Here is a 23,981-nt window from a genome sequence, read left to right as displayed (position 1 = left end):
ATATGATTGACCTCTTGATAGTCTGTCTGGTGGTGGTGGGACAATTTCACTTTTCCTTTTCAGAAATTCATTCAGAATGAAATATTAGACAATAAAATCTTAAGAGTCTAAGATGTTTAGCGGGAAATGGCTTTAGCAGATCATTTCATGTGGCTTAATGTATATGGGTGGAAGACATCAATTTGCATTCATGAACTTTATATAGCAAAGAGATATCAGTCTTTATAGAAGCACATTTTAATCTAGAAACGTTATTAGCAGCCTGAATGCACATGCTGTGCTTGGATGTTGCATTAGTCTTGGCAGTCCACATTGCAGTCATCTGGTATTTCACAATAAGCATTACTTGAGGATTTGCCATGCCGTCCTGCCACAAACTATTTCAGCAGTGGTAAACAATACCTTTGCTAAACCTCTCCCTATAGATAACTAATAAGGAACAATGATATGAAGCAACCTGATAGGCTCCCCTTTGTTAAACAATGCATCAACTGCAATTGTTTCAACACCCATCGGATTATAAACCACAGTTAAACACACATCTATGCAGTCTCATACATTAGACCTACAATCACTTTTACGCATGTGCTTTAAGTTTAACCCAGTAACCTGAATTAACAATCTCTTCCTACTCAAACCAGTGCAACCTAATGAATGCAGTCTGCCAGCTGCTGTACAGACTCCCTGCAGAAAGAAATACATGCAATGGCAATCAGTATGAAAAAGAATTGACCCTCTCACAGACAGCGGGTCGTTTTAATAACAACAGCGGGAGACTAGGGGGGTCCAGAAGGCATATTAATAAGCTGTCAGCAGCGGAGTTTGTTCTCTCATAGTGACTGCACAAATGTTAGATCACTCTTAAATGGCCCAGACGGGGCATGTCTTTGCAAAGTAAACCCCAGTCTGCATGTGACATGTGCTAGAAGAGCCAGAGCAAGCTCAAGTGATAATTAAAAGTTGTAAGCAACTTGACGGCTTCCAAGGCATTCTTGTTCCTATCTGTGTTCCATGGTAACCACGACCCTACCTGCACTCACTAAGCAGTTATGAGTGTCACCTCTGCATTTGACCTTAAGGAGAGGTCAAAGGTCATGGTCAAGGCAATTTTTTAATAGAGCATACATGAATTCCCATAGGCTTCCACTACTGTGTGAAGATTCATGAGCCTACAACATTGCACTTTAGATAAATACTGAAATATGTGCAAGTGACCATAGCTGAAAATTGTTTTTTCTTTATGTAGCGACTTGCTTTGAATAAACTTGATATACAACCTATGTATGCAAGGTTTCGCTTCAGTCGGCCTAACGGTTTCAGAGAAGAACACGTTTGAATATTTTTGACAAATCCTTTATGGCCACTGAACCATGTGACCAATCAACTTCTGTTGAACAAACGTAAATATAGTGCCTAAGGGTAGTATGTGCCCCAAGTTTCACATCTCTACAATAAGTGGTTTCTGATTTTTTTTAATTGGCAAAAATACTTGACAAATCCTATATGGCTGCCAAACCATTTGACCTATGACCTTTGTTTTCACTCTGACAGAACTTTCCATAGACCTCTAGCACCCTACCAAGTTTCGTGACCTTTCGTGCAACGGTGTTGATTTTACGGACGTACGAAAATTTGGTTTGAAAAATCCAATATGGCTGCCAAATCATGTGAACAATCAACTTCATTCTTTTGTTGACGTTAATTTCTCATAGGCTTCTATTACCGTCTCCACATTGTACCATAGAGAAACACTGCAATATATGCAAATTGACCATAGCTGAAATTTGATTGGCTCACAGTGGCCATGTTTTTTTATGTAGCAATTTGCTTTGAACGAACTTGATAGACAACTTTGACAAGGCTATGTATGCAAAGTTTTGTTTCAAAGAACAAGTCGTTTGAATATTTGACAAAATCAATATGGCCGCCAAACTACGCTACAGATTTTCTTTTCACAAACAAATCTGAAGGCCATGAGGGGAGAATGTGCACCAAGTTTCAGATCTCTGCTGTAAACGGTTTCTGAAAATATTTTTTTTAGTTGGTTAAAATTCTTGAAAAAATCCAGTATGGCTGCCAAACCTTTGCCACAACCTCCCAAAGGCCTCTACCACCCTACCAAGTTTCGTAAGTTTTAGTGCAACTTTTAAGGTTTTCATGGCGGAAGGAAAAAAAAAATAACTAGAGTTGCAAGCAACTTTACGGCTTCCTAGCTTTATTGTGAAATTCATGCAACCAATCAGCTTAATTCAGTTGTGGGCATTATTGTCTATAGTAGGCCTGTAGAACTGTGTGAAGTTTGAAGAGTTTACACACAGCAGTGTTCGTGTTACAGGCCTTGTAAAGATTTAAGCAAAATGTCCCTATTGCCCATCTCTGAGCAACGTGTTCCATCCAGTGGTGAGCAACATTTTTTGATAGCGCATATATGTGTTCCTTTATGTCTTCCATAGCAACCATGACCCTATTTGCACTCTCTAGAGTTATAAGCAGTATTATAGCCAGTTTTTAAGCTGTTGTCATTCAGCATGGCCGCCATGTTTTTTTACTATAGCAACTTCCTTTGAACAAGCGTAAAAGGCAACCATACTGAGATCATTAATTTCAATTTTTGCTTGAACTGGATAAGTGGTTTCCAAGAAGGTGTTTGTTCGTTAATCATATTATGGTTTATATAGTATTTTTTTGACATTATATAACATAGCTGCCAAACCACAGAACCAATCAGCTTTTTATGAACAGCAGGTAATCTTGGATTATCCATCAACATGGATAGCAAGTTTCAGAATTCTGCAATAAGTGATTTGATACGGAGACATTTTAACAATCTCTGCAAAATCCAACATGGCTGCCAAGCCATGTGACCTACAACCCTAAGTTACTAAAGTCACTGACCAGGTATCGTCTCGGTTCCAACAAGGGCTTACATCCCTGGTCTGGTACCAAGCCGGTCTTGTGCAGGCTTGAACAGCCTAGTTACTGTATTTCAAGCAGCTGAGGCAGCACCTGTACAGTATTACCGTACATTGCATTGCTACCTGCATAATGCCTGGGTCTTAGCCCTGCGAGACATGCAAGGCCTGTCTACCTGTTGAAGACAAGCACGGCAGATGCTCTTCCTGCCTGGAGCCACAGCACACAAAGGAGGCACTGGTGAATTGCAGTTTTTGAGAGTTTTGTGCATATTTCTAGAAAAAAAGCAAATGCTGGTGGAACATCTCTCCCGCTTCTCTGCAGAGCACTCTTCCCCATCACCCTCTGGTAGAGAGGTGACTACGTCCTTGCCCCATGGCTCTGTGTCAAGGGAGAGTGAACGATGCAACCAAGAAAACAGCCCATGCAGAAAGCCATCTTCACAGTCTTCTACATCCTCCTCTGCCTCTCCTTCTCCTCCCTGAGTTAGAAGAGTCGCTATCTGAGTGCGTCTAGCAAAGCCGTCGCAATATTGCCCTTAACGACTGGAATGCTACAAGGCTAAGCCAAAAGCTACCTTGAGAGTTACCATAGGGAAACGTAAGACCCAACCATTGAAGGTGGCCGATGACGAGTAACGCATGAGCGTCTGCCTGAGCACAATGAGTCAGTCATCCAAATAGAGTACTTTCTGAGTCTCAATGGGGCCAGTATAGCTTCCCTGCACTTCACAAAGGCATGGGGAGCTAGAGAGAGGTCAAACGGTAAGACCCTGAACTCATATGCCACTCGCTGAAAGGCGAACTGCAGGTACTTAATTGTGCTCGTTTTTATGGGGATATGGAAATAGTCATCTTTGAGGACCACCGTGGTGAACAGCTGTTGCATCGTCAGCATTTTCAACTTCCTTCGGGCTCAGAAACAGGTTGACCTGCCCGAGGTCGAGGATTGGTCTGAGGCCACCATCTTGGTCATGGAATAGAACCCGTCCTTCAACTGGAGGGGGTGTAACATACAAATAGGCGGTTTTTGCAGCAGAGCTGCTATTTCCTGAGATACCACAACGGCGTCCTGTTGGTCCGTGACTGATGCTGAAATCACGCCCCGAAAGGCAGGGGGACTGTGCTGAACTGCAGGGAGTAGCCAGTCTGAATGATAGTAAGCACCCGGATGTCCGTAGAGCACTGACGCCAATACTCCAGATGGCTCCCTGAGAAGGGACCCTGGGCCTCTAGCAGCAAACCCCTAGGGCTGCTGCTCACCTTGTGGCTTGGCCTAAGGCTCTTGCCGGTCCCTGAGGTTCCTGGCACATGGATAAAACCCAGGCATTATGCAAATAGCAAGCACTGTACAGTTGATGCCTCATTTGCTAAAGACAGCGACAGGACTGTCAACAAGGCCTGCTGGGTAGCGGGTTGGAACCGGATGGAACGGAGCAAACGCACCAGCTCCTTTATGGATTCCCGCACGCGGTGAGCGCGCAAACCTGAATCCAATTCATGTTTATTTGCTGCATGTCTAGCAGGCAAGTAAATCTCTATCAAGAAAACATGTAAAGTTCTTCCAACAGTGAAAAACAACATTAACACAAGGCCAACATCTTGTGAATCCCGGAAGATATTTACATTGACATTATTACTCAAAATGTCTGCAGGACGCTGACAGGACTGCAGAGGCGCTGTGGGGCCACCTGAAGACAGTAGTGGCTAGCTGGAATCTAAAGCAATGATACTGCCTCTGAACCCCAAAGCACTCTTCAATACTAACATCGACACTACATTTGCAGAACTTGTAATATAATATTTCTCCAGCACAGATACAATCCCTTTGGATTGCAATTGAGATTTCATTGCCCAGGTAAGCTTAGCACACATTAACAGGGAGCAGAAGACAGATAAGGCGCCTTGAAATATCTGGGCGGATCTTTTAGAAGATAAAGTTGTGTTAATAATGTAACTTACTTATTCGAAATGAACATAGCCACTGCACAAGCAGCTCTTCCAGCTACCTTTAACACGACATCCCATTAAAGCTTACTGGGCTGGAACGCTCTTGACTTAATTTCCATGTCTTTGGAGAATGAGAGAAATTTGGATCAGGAACTAGTTAAGAAGTGCAGTTGCTGTGTAAATACAAATGCCCTGTGAACATGTATTTATGATTCTTATGTAATGTTTTGGTAGTCTAGCACTCATGACAGTCGTGCTTTTTCTTCATTGCATAGTTTTCTGTCTTGAGTTTGAACTACTGTTTGTCTCTGTGCATTTCTTTAACATATCCACCTGATTATAAGCAATAAGAGACCTGTGTTATAAAGTTCACGTCTTCCTTGAAGCACTGGATAAAAACATTTAGAAATTCAAGTTCAATGATCTGCACACAATTTCATAAGGTACAATTTAGAAGAAAGGAAGGCGCATTCAATGGTAATTAAATGTGTTCCTGAAATACATACTTTTTTCCTTTAAACCATATGGTTGAAACTGACGTAAAACACAGTAAAAAAGACAAAAACAAGTTGAAACATATTGCTTTAATGTTTCACACCAAACAACAAATGCAGTAAAATACTTATTTTAAAATAATTAAACCAAACCACACCTTCTTGCTTGCATGTAAAACGAGGATATATTGCATACAACGGATGTTTAGTAAAAATGTCTCAGAGGCAAAATAAGAAAACCATGATACAGTACTTGGAATGATCAAAACTAAACACAACAGAAAATGAGTAATTCTCCTACCTAATAAACAAAGTTCCCAAGACTTCAATGTATTGGATTCCTGTACAGGCAAGGGGGGGAGGGGGAGGGGTGCAAATTCATTTTAAAGAGACACATAGCCCTAAGAAGAAATGTTTCTGCATCATCAATTCCACAGAGGTGGATGTTCTATTTGTGAGTAAACGTGTGGGTGCTCTGTGCAGGTAAGCTGACACTGCACAATAGCAGCATTAGTGAAGGGGTGCGAGTGCCCCCCGGCCCCAACGCTATGGTATAGCTCGGTTCGGTCTCTTTGGGGGAGGGGGTGGCATCAGCTCCGAGTCTGGATCCAGGGGGTGTTTGCGTGTTTGTCCTTGAGCTGGGAGTGCACACCTATCGATGAACTCCAGCAGGATTTCCTTTGTAACTGGATGTTGAATGCTGTTGCAAACAGCTGGAAGAGAAACCAAATGAGACATGTTAATAACTGGCATTTACCCATGTCCACCCATGTATTAGAAATAAGCCCCCCTCCGAACTGAAGTGGTCTATCCCATGTATTTTAAATGATGATCAAGCTCGTCCTGAGTATATAGTTGCCCTGTTCCTGTGAGGTAGGTTTACTGCTCTGTAAATGCTTACCCATGGCTGTTTCGTAGGCATTTGGGAAGCTCTTGTCTATTCTCTGGCGCATGAAAACCCACGTGTTGTTCACAAAGGTGCATTCAATGATTTTGTTGTCATACTGTTTCAGATCTTTTGTCACCTAACCAAAGGAAACAAAGAGAAGAACAATCTCATCATGCAATTTGATTTTACAGCCTGTATTTCATGCATGTTTGCAAATGTATAAAATGTAAAACATATAACCCATCAGATTTATTTTCTATCATAAAACAGCCAATAGGAATGCATGAATCCCAGAAATGTTCATGCCTTCGACCAGTTATTACTATAAATTGCTTTCCAGGGAAAACTGAAAACAAAATTCAAAGACACTTTCTCAAGGAAAGGGAGACTACTATAAAATCAAGTTCCTTTATTACACAGAAATATGCTGCTCTTAATTAAAGAAAACCGATCACATGCTTGTCAACAGTGACGTATTGTACCTGTGTAAAGATAAAATTTACATTTAATATTGTCTGTGTGTATTAGAATGAGTTTAGAATATGGGAAAGAACAAGGGTCCACAGGGAGTGCACTGCTAAGAGTGGAGGAAGGGGATACAAGTCTTTGGTCCATGCTATTTGTGCAAGTGCTGTTTCAGCTTAATTTGAAACAGCTGTTTAGAATATAGAATCTGTAGGGACTAAGGCTGCACATGTTCAGAGCCAAATAAACACATTAATAACTGCTGACTTAAGGTATTTAAATCAGTAAAACAACTTGTGTGCACTGATGCCTGTAAAGACAAATAGTCGGGGCCCACATGTATTGCATATTCATCATCTTGATACAGACTGACAGATCACAAACAATATTAAATCAAGCATAGATGCGCAAAAACTAAAAAGAAAAATCAGTAAATTAACAAATAATACAAAGACCAAAAGAATAAAGCTACATCAACTGTTCCAACAGACACAATCTCGGACTGTTACTGTACTGCTATGAGAAGGCACTCTGGGGTCAGTGAATCAGTGTGTTACTGTACTGCTATGAGAAGGCACTCTGGGGTCAGTGAATCAGTGTGTTACTGTACTGCTATGAGAAGGCACTCTGGGGTCAGTGAATCAGTGTGTTACTGTACTGCTATGAGAAGGCACTCTGGGGTCAGTGAATCAGTGTGTTACTGTACTGCTATGAGAAGGCACTCTGGGGTCAGTGAATCGGTGTGTTACTGTACTGCTATGAGAAGGCACTCTGGGGTCAGTGAATCAGTGTGTTACTGTACTGCTATGAGAAGGCACTCTGGGGTCAGTGAATCAGACTGTGTTACTGTACTGCTATGAGAAGGCACTCTGGGGTCAGTGAATCAGTGTGTTACTGTACTGCTATGAGAAGGCACTCTGGGGTCAGTGAATCAGTGTGTTACTGTACTGCTATGAGAAGGCACTCTGGGGTCAGTGAATCAGTGTGTTACTGTACTGCTATGAGAAGGCACTCTGGGGTCAGTGAATCAGTGTGTTACTGTACTGCTATGAGAAGGCACTCTGGGGTCAGTGAATCAGTGTGTTACTGTACTGCTATGAGAAGGCACTCTGGGGTCAGTGAATCAGTGTGTTACTGTACTGCTATGAGAAGGCACTCTGGGGTCAGTGAATCAGTGTGTTACTGTACTGCTATGAGAAGGCACTCTGGGGTCAGTGAATCAGTGTGTTACTGTACTGCTATGAGAAGGCACTCTGGGGTCAGTGAATCAGTGTGTTACTGTACTGCTATGAGAAGGCACTCTGGGGTCAGTGAATCAGTGTGTTACTGTACTGCTATGAGAAGGCACTCTGGGGTCAGTGAATCAGACTGTGTTATTGTACTGCTATGAGAAGGCACTCTGGGGTCAGTGAATCAGTGTGTTACTGTACTGCTATGAGAAGGCACTCTGGGGTCAGTGAATCAGTGTGTTACTGTACTGCTATGAGAAGGCACTCTGGGGTCAGTGAATCAGTGTGTTACTGTACTGCTATGAGAAGGCACTCTGGGGTCAGTGAATCAGACTGTGTTACTGTACTGCTATGAGAAGGCACTCTGGGGTCAGTGAATCAGTGTGTTACTGTACTGCTATGAGAAGGCACTCTGGGGTCAGTGAATCAGTGTGTTACTGTACTGCTATGAGAAGGCACTCTGGGGTCAGTGAATCAATGTGTTACTGTGCTTCTATGAGAAGGCACTCGGGTCAGTGAATCAGTGTGTTACTGTACTGCTATGAGAAGGCACTCAGGTCAGTGAATCAGTGTGTTACTGTACTGCTATGAGAAGGCACTCAGGTCAGTGAATCCGTGTGTTACTGTACTGTTATGAAAAGGCACTCTCTCAATTAACTAGGATAAAGACATGGAGTTCCAATTGGCTTCTCTCTTACCCTGTGCCTCTGGGTTTCAAAATATCAATTAACGAGGGCAAACCTAAATTGGAACTGTCCCAAAGCCGCAATCTTTCTAACCTGTCTGTCTCGCTGCTTCCATGTGTATCAGCACTAATGTGACTGGCTGTAAGTGGCTGCACCAGATGGACATATAATATAGAGTCTACAAATATCAGGTATTCTATCTGATTTTAACAAACTACTTAAAATCCCAACACAGAGTGTATACAGGTACTGTACTGTGCTTGACGTTACCCCTGCTTGTAGAAAAGAAAGCCACTGAAGAACTTTAAGAATGGTAGCTCACAATTCACTATTAAGAGTTGCACCTGCAATTTGTGGTCTATCTGCTGAAATGAAAACCATCCCTTTCCCGGGCTTCAGTTACACCCATGTATTTCAATGCATTCATTTACTGCTAGAGAGAAGGCTTGCCCTGAATGTTAAAAACTCTTTCACTCCTGTTAAGAAACAAAGCCATTAAAGAGGTGCATTATTAATGTGAAGACTTACAAAAAAGAAAGATCAATACCAAAATACTTCATGAATTATTAATTTCTCATTTTAAAAATAGCATTTATTCTTTAATAACTAGATATGAAATCAGGCTTGTAAAGACCATCTGGTAGTGTAGGAGCCATTTTATTACAACCTTTTTGAAGCTAAGCACTGCAGAATGTAGTCACTTCTCCAGCACCAGTTTTCAGAGTCTTCAAAACTGGACTGTGCAAACTGATTCCGGCAGACTTCTGTATAACAGTGACTTGATTGTGCCTGGTTCCAAATCAACATTTCTTTCCTTAAAAAGACCCGTTGTTCTTTTGTATTTATCTCCATTAAATAGTGATGTCTAAAAGATGAAAGCCTGCTTCTGTTCATTCACAGATGTTCACACAGATACACTCTTCCATGGCTAGTGCCAAGTAATGTATTATAGTTATTAAAAAAAAAAAAAAAATGAAAAAGAACTTTCAAAAGAAATGTGCAAAATAGTTGAAGAAATGTATATGATAAAAAAAAATGTCTGAATTTCAAATAAGGTGTTTTCTGAAGCGCCCCCTTATTTTATTTTAGTGCAGGTCATTTTCGGTGACATGACTTCAAATCCGAGCCTTCAGTACAATACAACCCATCTGTGCTGAATACTAAGAGGTCTTCTCTAAGAACCACCCACTCAAAACTGCATTACCTGACTGGAATAAAAACAACACAAAACATAAAAAATGATGAGGCATTGGATCTATTGATTTTCATGTCTATTTGATTGGCTGTTTTTATGTCTCTGCACTGTGCCACTTCTGTCAAGCTCAAGTTCAGTATTTGCATTCCTTTTTTAAGGTACAGTTCTGAATTTCTATTTTTTGTCACATTACTTTTGCACAGTGCATGATCAATTTTAGTTAAATAAAGCATCCTGACTTTTGAATTTTATATGGAAAGAACCCTTCATGTACTGTGTTTATATGGCCACAGTACAGCTTTCCATTCAGAAATGACTGGTATAGCTGCACCCGTTTCAGCCTTCTTATTACAGTACTGTATTGAATACCATTCTTGTGAAGTTAAGAAAGGGAATTCTAAAGTCATTTAGATTTAAAATGTCAAAAAAGTGCAGTTACCTAAAAAAAAAAAAAAGAATATAACTGATCCTGCATGTGCATGCTTTTTATAACTTTAACAAAGATATTAAAATAGATACATACCTATCCATCCCTCTCAATATATCCCTTATAAATAAAGGCAGGCTACAACAATGTTGTTATTCAGCATGGACTTTAAAAACATTATTTATAGGCACTATTGCATACAGGAAGTATACAGTATACAGAGCGGGGATATACAGAGGTTATAGCTGTCATTGCTGGTTAATAAAGTTATTCCAACGGTCAGTGTTTTGGGATGTTAGTTCAATAAACTGTTTTTAAAACTGTTTTTTTGTTGCTATAATTAGGTCTGTATTGTAATTGGAAGGGGAAACGAATAACAATAATTATTTCACCTATAAGATGGCTACGAGCTGAAGTAGGCCAGAATGCAAACCCCTTAACCTGGGCAAACAGGGGCGATGAAGCCTAATAAATTGTTATATAAAAGTGAGCTGTTGATTAAGATTCATGGCATATCCTGGCCTTCATTTTAATTTCCATGTTAACTATAAGTAGATAACCAACACGCTGGAATAATGGTACGCAGTCAGTGAATTAAGTACGTGTACGCCATCACTGTTTTGGAGCTACGAACAAGGGAAATCTATTTTGCACTTGGAATTCTAACAAAATAACAGCCATAAAAATATATTGCTATATACAGCATGTAGTGAGTCTGAGATCTGAATTATGAAAGGGATGACAGCAAAATTCAATGTTCTTATCTCTTTGTGCTCTCCTTATAAAATATGTTGAAATTCTGAAATACTGTAAGATAAAAACACTACAATAAAATGCAAATTTAACTCGATATAGTGTTGAAGCAGGTATGAAAAACAGGGCTTGCTCTTTCATTTCTACTGAATTTCCATTAGTGGGGTAGGATTTTATTTGCATGTGAATGCAGTAAGATTGGGATGCACAGAGGTTAACTGGATCACTGCTTGTTGTCAGCCCCATTAAAATGCTCAGTGCTTAGGGATGTTAGATGATTAAATGTTTTACAAATAGTCCTCAGTTCCCTGGGGTTTTCCATTACTTACGCTGAAATACCAAGTAAAGGTCTTGGTTATAAAGCACCAGAACACATGAGAATTTTAACTTTAGCTCCACTAACCTGAGCCCCCAATACTATGGATTTACTATAAATAAATAAATAAATACATACATACAATAAAAAATTTGAGGATTTTGATTCTAAATTACAGAAAGAAGGATATTACTGTGAATAAGCAGTCTGTGGGGAGTATTTTAACAGGTCTGTGTGCACACTGACAGTCTGGAAATATAAATTATGAAAAGGCAGTTATGGAAGAGGATTAACAGGTTTCAGACTCAGAGGAGAAGAGTGCTGTGAAATACGGGGACAAAATAACAAATTAGCAAAAGTAGCCAGGGAGACAGTGTCTGACTAATTATGTGATGTTTAAATTGCATTAAGTGTAACAGCGCTGTCTCCCGTAGATAAATGGTTGATTTACTCAGTGGTAATAGTAGATGTTGCTATATCCATCTTATAAATCTACGTAAGCTGGCTATTAAAATGGCATGTTTCAAAAAGCTGTACCACCCCCTTCAATGGCAGGTGTATCGAGGGTTAAAAAGTCCAACAGTGCTGTCCTTTAATTTATCTTCCACTAGTGATGCTGAAATCGGACCTACTGCACACCCAGGCATGTCAATACCCAGGTCTAGTTTAATCAGCCCTGAAGTGCACACATTAAAGTGATGAATCTATTCATAACTGGGGTACATTTAACTGGCTTACCTTCATCTGAGCAAAAGGTCTTTCATAGTTGCCAACATAGAGTAGTCCTACGGTCTGTGTCAGCAACCTGCAAACAGAAAGACTTAGAGTCACAGGTTAGCTTTCACTAGCTGGTTGACTGCACCTGTACTCTATATAATTAAAACACACACATAGAGGGGCAATACATTTTAATGAAATCAGCATCTCGGCCTCCTGAACTGACTGGAAAGGCAAGAGCTGGACGTGAACCGTTCAAAGAGGAAGGTCTTGCCATTCAACTATACAGCAAGCTCTGGAGTGCAGGGGCAAGTTACCTGTGATATGCGAATGTTAGTATTATGAACTCATCAGACTCTATAATATAAGGATTAACACAGGCATTAAACAGGTGTTGAAAGGTGGTTTAATGCTTTGGTTATTATTTATTAGTGAGTTAACAGGCTGGCCCTTCTTTGAACGCTTTGGTTAGCACTCATTTATTTCCAAGCCTGAGTTTTCTTCTGCAGACACAAGCAACCAGGTGCACTAATGCTTGTTCATAGACTAATGCTTGTTCATTCTCTCTGTCAACGTCATGTCTCCCTCAATTTAGTGATTTTTACAAGACCATCACAAACAAAATTTCAGGGACTTACTGAACACCTACTTTTCTAAGTAGGCCAATCATTTCAGTTTGCATCTATAATTTCTCGACTCTTGTTATACAAATGAACACTTCAAGTCCACAAAAAATGCTGCTTTTATTTCTTCATTTAGCTATCTATTTAAATTTGAAACGTATTCGATTTTATTGGTGTGTGCTTTTACAATGAGAGATGTGTGACGGACAGAGTGGGCAAGAGCACCCTGACACGTGCTTCTGATTTGATACAGATGGGAGACCCAAGCTGCTTGTGAGAGGCTGTGATTTAAGAGAATGCGGAGGTGCTGAGATTTAATACTAACAAGTGAATACAATGTGCTAAATGTAACCCAGATTCTGACTCAATTCACCCATTTATAAAAATGTTCATTTCTTACCATAAATAACGACGCACACATTTTATGTGCCAATCAGTTTGTTCTGGATATTTGTAATTGATCAAGCCTATGGAAATGAACATTTCTCATTTCACTATATTTGTACTATTATGCAGGCAAGGCAGTTTTGTGAAACTAATTTATGTAAATTCATAAAAACATTTTTTTTTTCAAGCTTATCTTTATAAGCCTACCAGTTAAAAATGTGCATACAAATTGCAGTACCATCGCTCTGCAGTAAAAGCTAAGCGTGTTAAATGACAGCAACTTTCCAGTGCCCATGCTTCTTTTCTTTCAATCACAGCAATGTGCTCTCACAAACCATTCCGCTCAGATTTATTAATAGCTTTGTTAGAACAATCTGCCATTGTGCTTGTGTTGTCCGCCACATCATTGCAAAGGCGGATGCGGGTTGATTTTCAATCAATGCAACATGCTGTTCACAAGTTATGAGAGAAACAAGATTTCACTTCATTTCAGTAGCAGCAGCAGGAGCTTCCAATTATTGTATTATATTCTTATGATCTGCGCATTAGCAAATTGCAGTAAAATTAATTTAGTAGTCGCCAATCAATTTTTATCCCATTTTTCTCCCAATCTGAAATAGCCACTTGTATTATTTTAGGCTCAGCTCACTGCTACCACCCCCACGCTGAATCGGGACCGGCGAAGACAAACATACGCTGTCCTCCGAAACTTGTGTCGACCATTTTTTATTTATTTATTTTTCTACAGGCCTGCCATGCAGCCACCTCAGAGCTACAGCGTCAGAGGACAACGCAGCTCTGGGCAGCTTGCAGCCAAGGCCACAGGCGCCCAGCCAGTCTACTGGTCTAGAGGTGTTGCTGGTGCGCAGCGAGCCGGCAACACCTTGGCCGACCTAAACCTTCCCGACCCGGGCAATGCTTGGCCAATTGTGCACCGCCCCTTGGGAACGCTATACCATGGTCTGCAGTGGAATAGCCTGGACTCGAACCGGCAACCTCCAGGTTATAGGGCACATCCTGCGCTCCACGCGAAGTGCCTTTACCGGATGCGCCACTCGGGAGCCCAGTGAAACATCTTTTTAGCATTGAAACAGCATAGAAATATTCTGTAACTGTCTGACCCATTTCCCTTGTTTATTAGAACTAGGCACAATGTTTTCCTAAAACGGATGCATAACCACCAAGGACTGAACATGTCAGGCGTACGATTTAAACAAAAACATTATATAACTTCAAGAAGGTCTTATGCATGCAAAGTATGAGAAAAATATTAAAGTATTTAATGAAACAAAATAATATATGCCAGATTACTATACTTGTAGCTGGGAAAATAAATAAATACATAAATAAGCTAGTTTTATTGATTCTGCTGTGTTTCGATTAGACTTGGTCTTTCCTAAGACGATTTAATAATGCCCAAAAACCTTTACTGATCTTTCAATGTACCAACTGATTAAGAAATTAGCTTTACAAAAAAAAAAAAAAAAAAAGTTTGTTCTGCTTTATATGATGTAAGCTATCCACAAGTTGCATATCCCCCAAAGCTATCGTTGCCAAGGATACCATTTTACATAAACTAGGATGGATCCACACTTAAGACCAGGAAAGCGCTAAAGGCACTACCAATATGTGCTTTGCTGACAGTGTGCTTTATAGGTATCACCTGCAATAATGAGTGCCTGGATGCAGTGACTGTGATGAATTGAAGAGCTCTACAGCTCCTGAAACTGGAGAGAAAGCACCCCTCTATTAGCACAGTCAGTGCTCTCTGCCTCTGGACAGATCAATTTCTAACGGCGCTCACTGGACTGGATAATGTGCCCCAGGCTCCACAGACGTACTGAACAAGACTGGAGTTTGACAAGAGGAGAAAACAAATGTCTGAATCACAACCAGCAGCAACAAAAAATGCCAATATCATTACATGCACTTTAACCTTGTCAGTATTAAATACAGTGATATAGAGTGTCAACCTGCTTTCTACTGAAGCATATCACTAGATATTTTGTGGCCCAAACAAAGAACTGCAATTGACAAGACAGGATAGAAACCCTAATGAGGTGCGTGCACTGTGTATTCTTACAGTTCACTTTGTAAACCCTTCTTCCACAAGTGCCAACAGGCTTGACGAATCACCTTAACAACAATCACAACAGTGTCATGGAACAACATTTCCAATGCAACGACTCAATACTAAAGAGTAGAACAAGGGCAGCTACTAACAATTAACTTATGACAACACTAATTCAAATGCATTTTAATGCATTTGTGTTTACAGTACAAAGGAATGGATAATTATATTGTATACAGAACTTTATGCAACACCGAAAGGCAATTGAATTGAGATATTTTGAATGCAGCAAAAAAAGGGAGGGGGGTGTATTAATATGGTTCCAATGATCAGGTTTAATCTTTCAGGAGTGCCCTAATTGCAGGGACAATCATGAAACATGTTAATGGTGCAACAGTTTGCATTGATTTTCTACCTGATATGAAATCTTTCTCTGAGCACCTGAATTTCGTGCCTGACTCAGAGGGGTTCAGATTTTCAAGATCAGGGAAATTAACTGGAGTGAAATCAAATGGTTTGATTAGCATCATGTAATAATATAATAAATTATAATGAGATTATTATTTCTTTGAGTGCAATTAACACTGCTGCAAGCTGTTATGTAATTAGCATGTTTCTTGAGGTTTCAATGAAGTAAGACAAGTCCTTTAAGTTATTCTGACCACGCCTCAAAAAATGTAATCAGTAAATTAATATAAAGTATTAAGGAAACAAACCTTTCCTCCAATTAAATCACTTGTCAGATGAGAAGATATGATACAATACGCAAGGTGCATCCTTATGAACATAATACAGCATTTTGGCCCCTTAGCTTTTGTAATTATGTTTTAATACATTTAATATCATTGAAAAAGACATGCAATTAGACTGTGACATTTGAAAGATAAAAGAGGGTTTGATTATATCTAGTCAGAGCTATCCTCCAGAAGACTGTGGGCCTGGAGAGATTAATATGGAGCAGAAAACATCAGATCCACAGAAGAACACCCCCCCCGTGAATATTATGAATATGTTATTCTATCAAATCAAACTGATGCTAGCCAATGAGTAAAAATACAGATTTAAAATAATTTAAGAATTAGTAATAAACAAAAAAGAAACTCTTCTGACAACCTGCTGCACTTTTATTAATACAATTATTATATAATATATGTATTAAGAAGAAAAAAAAAGCATGTACATGAAGTAACATTGGTGCATGCTGAATAAAAGACTCATCGCTGTGGTACCTGAATGGAAGGAGGTGAAGGCGGGTACTCTTAGAATTGCACTAAATCATATTCATCACAATATGCAGCTCATAATAAAATGCAATATTTTTGGCTCACAAGGCCTGCAGAATTCACATGGGGGTAGAAGATCATTTTAAATGTTAGAACATTTGGAAATTGCTTTTTTATGAATAACAAAAGTCTGTGGTTGGTAGAACATGCCAGATATTTCAATGAATATGTTTGAATTTAAAAAGAAAAATCTGCATATAAAAAAGACGCTGTCTACAGCTGATAGAGGCAGGTTACTAAGCGTGATTGTTTTTCAGCTATTTTCTCGTTAACATTGTCAATCAGTACTGGTACATGTTAAACTAGCATAAAAGAACAAAGATGATGTTATGAAATACAAAATGATGCAACTCTGCCGGAGTGAGTTGTGTATACATGCAATTTATATCAGATAAAAAAATAATTAGAGTAGAAACACCCGTATTCAATTTGAGCAAAGATCCTGTTAAACCATTCATCGGGCTCTAAGAGGATTTTCACTACAAGCCACTGGAGGATATCAGCTTCTACTGCACCTCCAGAAGGGTGCATTGTGATTCACAGAACATGAGGACTTCAAATATTAAACACATTTATATCTCAGATTCTTGGAGTACATATACACGCCAATTCGTCCGAATGCTTCAAATGCTGCGCATGGTAAACCGGACGAATTAAAGCCAACGCTTCAGAGAAACACTTTTACAAGATTGTGTGTTTGTTACTTGCAGCCTGCCACACAAGGTCAAAGCTTAACAGACAGGCAACTTAACATTCTGTATGAATTGTCATTAGTGCTGGGACAAACAGCAGAATATTTGAATAAATATTTTTTGACTTGTATTCGGAAACAAAAATCAGATGTTCGTATTTGCTACAAATGACAAAAATAACTTGCACTTATTTACAGCCTCACCAGAATTTGCATGACATTTTCAAAAAAAAGGCAAATGAAAGAGTTCCATGTGATATGCGAGATTAACATACATTTCTCCCTCACTATAACACAGGTCTCAGGGGACACACAATATGAGCATTGTAACTGAAGAGCGTTATAGAGGGGATGGGGGCGCCGCGGGACACCAGTACTGTATTTACTGTATAAATATTGCATGAATCACTTGCATAGGGAATCGGGGGACATGCTGTAGGAGTGTTATATCCAAGGTGTGTTGTAACCGAGAGATTTATAGCGAGGGAGCATTGTATATAAATAAACGAACGAATATCTGAACGACTATTTAAATTGAGCGAATATCCAAAAATGAAAATCCTGTGTTCGTCCCAGCACTAATATATAAATGTGTGTGTGTTACTGGTAGTCATTGGTTAATTGTAAATATCAGTTTTCAAAACGTAAACTTTGTCAGGAACACAGCATTTCCAATAGGAATAAAAAAATATTAATTAATCAATTACTTAATTAATTGTTCTTTGAAATCTGCAAGTCAGTGAGAGAAAATAAACAATATTTTTTTAAATGTGTTTGTTGGTGAAGGATTCCAACAAAGAACATTTAAGCAATATAACCCAGGCTGCAGGAGATTACTGTGTGCTAGTTGATGAACATTTTTCTTTTTGAAAAGCTAGACACTATCTCTTCTTAGCAACAGAACCAAAAGAGGGCTTTACCATCTGAAGAGCCTTACCAGATGGTAAAGCCCCATTATGAGGGTTATTGCCATTAGGAAATGGCTGTAGCACTAGTTTTGGTTGCTAATATATACAAACGTTTTCTTCAATGTTGGATGAGTAATGAGGTTTTCTTTGAATTCCATAAGTGATCTGGTAGCCTTCAGTTTGAGTGCACATGTATGTGAGTTTCAGCTATCATTAGGTCCTTACACAAGTTTATCAGTAAAAGTGAATAATATTGGTTTTATTTTCCCAGTAATTAAAAGTATCCAACAGACTATATGTGTTAATGCTGATCGGGTTGTTTCTTTAGGGCTTGTGTTCAGTAAGTTTATTCAAAGTCTCATGCCTTTGTTAGAGAAGAGAGCACAGTGCCTGTTATTATGCTATGCTGTAACAAAGTTGCTGAAAGTAAAGTCGGACAACATCCAGTTGTTTAATTTCTACACTTTATCATCCAAACCGGAGACTAGTTGCTATTGCGGTCACTGTCCTGCCGCTGACAGCAAACACTCTTCTCCATTTTTTTAACAACTTCATTTGCTTCACTAAATTTAAACAGATAGACTGAACGTGTAGGACAGTGGGGAGGAAGACTTAGTTCAGAAGGCATGTATGAGAACAGCAGAAAAAAGGTAAAATACATAAATGAATACTGTATTTACGTATTTTCCAACGGATTGATATGGAAGAGATTAAACATAGGTTTGAATGATATCATTGAAGGGCCTTTACAAGAGATTAGAAACCTCATATACACCAAAGGAAGTAAAGGAAGTCTGGTTCTAAATTCATGGTAGAGCCCTGCAATGTTGGATGAAAGTGCATAGTTTTCGAATTTATTTCTAATATTATTCTTTTATATATATATATATTTTTAAATAATAATAATAATAGTTTGTACTTATGTCACAGCAGTAGGTGCACTATTGACACAGGCATACTCATAAGGAGTAATGCACTTATAATCACTGTATGCGGACAACGATTGAAACAGACTTTGTAGTAGTTCCCTCTGAATAGCTGGCAGCCAAGCACATCCATTACCTTCTAATTAATTGGATTAGACTGGACTGGCTTCTGTACTAAAGGAAGGTCGAAGAGGCAGAAAGATGTTGTGCCTCATTCAGAAGCCTTTGGGCTTGCCATCAGTGCCACAGGCAGTGTATAATGAACAGCTGCTGAAGTGAGGGCTGTCATTATAATGTGTTAAACAGGACAGTTAATCACTAATAAGATGCCATGTCATATAAGTATGAATGATGATACAGTGCCACAGGTCAATACATCTGACAATTAACTGCAAAGCCATAAAGCAAGATTCCCAGAGGTCTGTAACAAGAATATTCTAATGGATTTCTTATATGCTGCTTTTTTAACCATCACACAGATGTCCATTACATGAGAGCAGATGTTAAACTTCATGCTGATTTGAACTCGGCTCTCACCAAGATAAGCACCAACTATGACGTAGCTTTACAGTAAACTAATGTGATCCATCTGCATCTCCATCCATTTGTGTTTCTTTCCATCTGTTGATGTATATATCCTTTGACTGGTGTTGATAGCTGAAGCATAATACTGGCTCCAGGGATCAGCTTATTTTGCCTCCCCAGAGCATCAGCACACACAACAGCTGCGATGCGGTCTCCCCAACGCATCAGCATGACAACCGTCTGGATTGAGCTACGTAGGGTACATCTCTGGGGTCTTCAAGTGGGCACCTTCTATCCTCTGTGTTTCGTTGACTAGCCCACGACACCTTAAGAGGGCTCAACAGTGATTCTGCTATTTGAGCATACAGAAGTTTCTTCCTCTCATATGCCTCATCCACAGCATCCTCCCATGGCAATGTTAACTCTACCAGATGAACAAGGCATGCTGATCCAGACCACAAGATAAAGTCTGGTCGAAGGTTAGTGGTGGCAATCTCAGGTGGAAAAATAAGCCATTGACCAACATCTGCCAACATCTTCCAGTCTCTAGCAGCTTCCAGTTGTCCTGTGCAAGGCTTGGTTTTAACACCTTTTCTTGGTGGTTGTTCTCCTGGATGGAGGAATATTGTCTTTTGTGTGTAATGCTTTGAAGGAACTGGTGGCAACTTATTGGACAGATTACGCTTGTCTTCCAATGCTAAGGCCAAACATCGCAGCACCTGGTCATGGTGCCAAGTAAACTGTCCTTGGTTAAGACCCACCTTACATCCTGCAAAATGTGCCTTAATGTTGGAGGTGAACAATCTTGCATTGTTCCACACTCTCCCATCTCATCCATTCTCCCTGCTTGGCCTGGGAAAAGGCCTTTACACACCTCATCCTCTCCTCCTGCTTTTGCACCTCGTTGACTACCAGCTTCCTCCGTTGAGCTGGGGTTGATTGTGCCATGTAGGAGGAGCTGAACTGAGACCAAGACCCACTCTTCCATGCGGAACTTGCCCCATGATATCACCGATTCGAAGGGCAGCCTTAGTATCTTCCACAGCTTTCTTTGCCGCCCATTTTCTTCCAGTTTTCAACACAGGTGCTGCCTCCCTTATGCACTTGTCACATGAATCTACTAATGTCATTTCCAGTCGGACTTTGGCATACTTAAACTCCTCTGCTAGTGCAGAGACTGGTAGCTGCAGTATTCCTTTACCATAAAGTCCCACTCTGCTGAGGCAGCGTGGAACTCCCAACCATTTCCTGACGTATGAACTGATTAAAGCTTCCAGCTTCTCAACTGTTGTCAAGGAAACCTCGTACAAAGTCAGTGGCCACAGCAGTCTTGGCAGTAGACCAAAGCACCTGAAAACTGAAAGCACCAGGTTCAGTTTGCCCGGTAAAGCACTGCTGTTTATGCTCTTCAACCCTTCCACTGCTTGTTGTCTAATTCTCCCACACGAACTGTGTCCTTTAGATCCTCGTCATACCATCTCCCTAGACTATTCACTGGTTTCTCAGACACGTTGGTATTGCCTGACCATTATTGTAGAACCTTTTATCTACTACTTTACATTTAATTACAACTAATTTGGGACTATTAAATCATATGTGATTAGTACTGTTCAAATACAGATTATTTTTTCTAATTAAATGCAATCTGTTGCATTTGTTCCTAACAAATTAAATGCATCTGAAATAGATTTGCATTAACAGGAAAACTTAAGATAAGTCTTTTAGCGCAGTACTTACCCCTCGCCTCCTACTTTTGTTATTTTAAGCCGGAAATCCACAGAGTTGAGGCTAGGAGGTTTCCATTTCAATATATCATCACATCTGCCAGGTTTGTATTTCTAGAAGAAACCAGAAAATCAGTTTCAGTTGTGTATCCTTTACATGACAATCAGAGAAATAGATAAACTGCTGCTCTAATCCGTTACAGAAATATCAGCTTCAGCATGTTGAACCACCAGGTGGGTCCTGCTCTGCTCCTGTAAGTGACAGTAAAAACATCATCCTTTTGAAAATTCAAGGAAAAGCAAAGCATAAAAGCGAAGCATCTTTGTCAATCAATAACTAAACATGTTCTAATTTAACTGCTTTTGAGTTATAATGCAGAACTAGCCACCGTCCAAAGAATGAGTTGCAGTGGATTACAAGAAATGAGCATTAGGCAGCAATTATGTTGATATGCAAATCATTTCAAAACAAATAATTTTTTTTGCTAGATATTATTTACTTAAGGTAGGGCTAAGGAATAACCATGTGTGCTTGACGATTCATTACCATTTTGCTTATTTGCATACGTTTTGCGTCATGTTTGGTATCATTTACAGTACTTCTGACAACACGTGAAGATGTCAGTGCCCAGACAAAGGAAAGTTTACTTCTAAATGAATTTTAAACCTCATTCCTTTTAGAAAAACTTTCTCGATCACACATGTGCCAGCAGAGGAAGCTGAAGTGATCACAACGAGCGATCATATACCGTATATGCAAAAAAAAACTCCACAGCATCAGAAATCCTGTAGGATGTCAACACCAAATGTGCTGCCTGTAAGTGTAAAAAAGGAGTAAAAAATGATGGACTGAATGGGCTAATACTGCTTCTAAAACAGAGTAACTATGAGGCACAAAGATATAGAGAACATCTTTGAATTCTTAAAAACTCATTTCTTGTAGGAAATCCGTGCACCGACTGAACCTTGCTCACAAAATTCAGATGTACCTTCAATTTCTCAGACCACAAATACTGGTTAAAAAAGCATTAATATGTATTGGTCAACTTAAAATGCATAACCCTGAATTCTGACCGTTGACCTTTTTTTGTTTCCAGAATGCAAATAAAATGACCCAATCTTAAGGAATTGTTGGTAATTTACTTGACATTTTAAATAATGATTGGTGAGAAAACGGAAACAAATCTGTTAATTACTTTTAAAGCCTTTCCTTAGCTCCACCTTAATTAATAATTACAAGTTCTTGTAGGTTCCCCTTCATTTTCTGTGAGGGGGTAAAAATAAATTTAGAAAAATAAATATGCAAAAGTAAGGCATATAAGAAAGCATTTGGAATTTCTTTGAAGCCATTTAACTGGAATAGTGCTTAGCGGGCGTTTGCGTACTGTGAACAGGTATCAGTTCTGACTTTAAACTGTTTGCACAACACCAGAGCAGCTTGCATGAATGTACAACAACCTGAAAAATACTAAAACAAAAACACAACTGTCTAATAACACTGCTCTTTGACAACAAGACACATTTTAATTGTTCTAAAGTTTCTCACTCTTGTCAATCCAGTTTTGATTTGGCAGTTTATTTGCACTTTTATTTTAGCACTTTCAATTTTCTGCTATGATAAATTTCAAAACAAATGGATCTCTCATCCTTTCTGCTGTAAGGTGCCACACATGGAGAGGATGTTCTGGTGCTGTGCTGTGCATAGCTGTCATGTCATCCACAGACATTTGTGTGCAATACCTTGGCACATGAAACGCAGAGAACAAAACCATGCTGATTTCACAATGCTTTTTACACTTCTGGTACAACACGTTCCGCCTAACTCATTGTCCAATATCTGTCCACAGGTGTATAAAACCGGATATGAATCTGAAAGTAATTAACATTCTTAATAAAATAAAATATTTATAGCTCCGTTTTACTACCCAATTCGTCTCCCTACTGCAACCTACTTACCGGGGATCACACATTGAACAATATTCCATCAGAAATGGGCCAGAAATATCAACAATCGGGAATCCTTGGTAACACTTGAATTTCATTCCTTTTCTTGTCAATACGAGTCTGGAGACTATGCACATACAAGACCACTGGTACAACGTAAAATGATCTCTTTTCTGTTCCTTTTACAACAACATAATATATTTATTTTCAATTGTCAATGCCAATAAAGCCGGTCTATACACACTGCGATATCAAGAAACACAGTTACAAGACAACGATTCTTTGAGCATGCACAGGATGTTCTGCATTCAGACAAGCACCTAGGACTACTAGTATGCAATATCCCTAAAAAACGGCAAGCAAACTTATTAAAACTGTTTAAAGAATTCCCTTTAAAAGGTCACTACTGGACAAATAAACTCGTACTTGTATTGTAAGAGCAGATCCCTACTTGCAGAATACTCTGGCTAAGGAAGCAATGGCCCTTAAATATACAAATCTAACCATACACTATAGCTTGGGCCACAACAAAAGGATATTTATCAGGCATCAAGTCAGTAGCCTATTCAAAATTAATAGACACAAAGCAAAGACTTGGAAAGCTGCTTGGATGGAGTTATTCATGAGACAATAGCACCCTCATTAAAAAGTATCCAAAGATGGTCTTTACTACATTTTTCACCACACGCTTCAGAAGTATTTAGGGACACTGTATATGTGTATACTCCAGCCCAGACAAGGAATATTGGGTACATTTACAAGAAAGACATCTTACCATTGATATATATTATTAAAAATAAAATATGAAACAGATTCACCTTGCAAACTGGACGGATGGAAATGTTTAATCATAGTTGATACTTTTT

At 39.3% G+C, this 23,981-nt stretch overlaps 1 protein-coding gene across 2 annotated transcripts in view; it reads right to left on the bottom strand.

Annotated features, from left to right (window-relative positions):
• Window positions 1-5,483: 5,483 nt before the first annotated feature.
• rngtt (RNA guanylyltransferase and 5'-phosphatase) overlaps window positions 5,484-23,981 on the bottom strand; it is a 77,173-nt gene continuing 58,675 nt past the window's right edge. Inside the window, exons 13-16 of one of the 2 annotated variants that reach the window (XM_041253708.1) lie at window positions 21,185-21,285; window positions 12,055-12,121; window positions 6,258-6,381; window positions 5,484-6,069 (exon numbers count right to left, since the gene is read on the bottom strand). In XM_041253708.1, coding sequence (XP_041109642.1) covers window positions 5,903-6,069; window positions 6,258-6,381; window positions 12,055-12,121; window positions 21,185-21,285 — 459 coding nt within the window. In that variant the 3' untranslated portion in view covers window positions 5,484-5,902. The remainder of the gene's footprint in view (window positions 6,070-6,257; window positions 6,382-12,054; window positions 12,122-21,184; window positions 21,286-23,981) is intronic. The other variant, XM_041253709.1, reaches the window with a different exon arrangement.

Source organism: Polyodon spathula, chromosome 6, assembly GCF_017654505.1.
Source record: "Polyodon spathula isolate WHYD16114869_AA chromosome 6, ASM1765450v1, whole genome shotgun sequence".
In the NCBI taxonomy this organism is placed as follows: domain Eukaryota; kingdom Metazoa; phylum Chordata; class Actinopteri; order Acipenseriformes; family Polyodontidae; genus Polyodon; species Polyodon spathula.
Note: the sequence above shows the minus strand (reverse complement) of the source record. Positions and strands in the feature narration are given on the sequence as shown.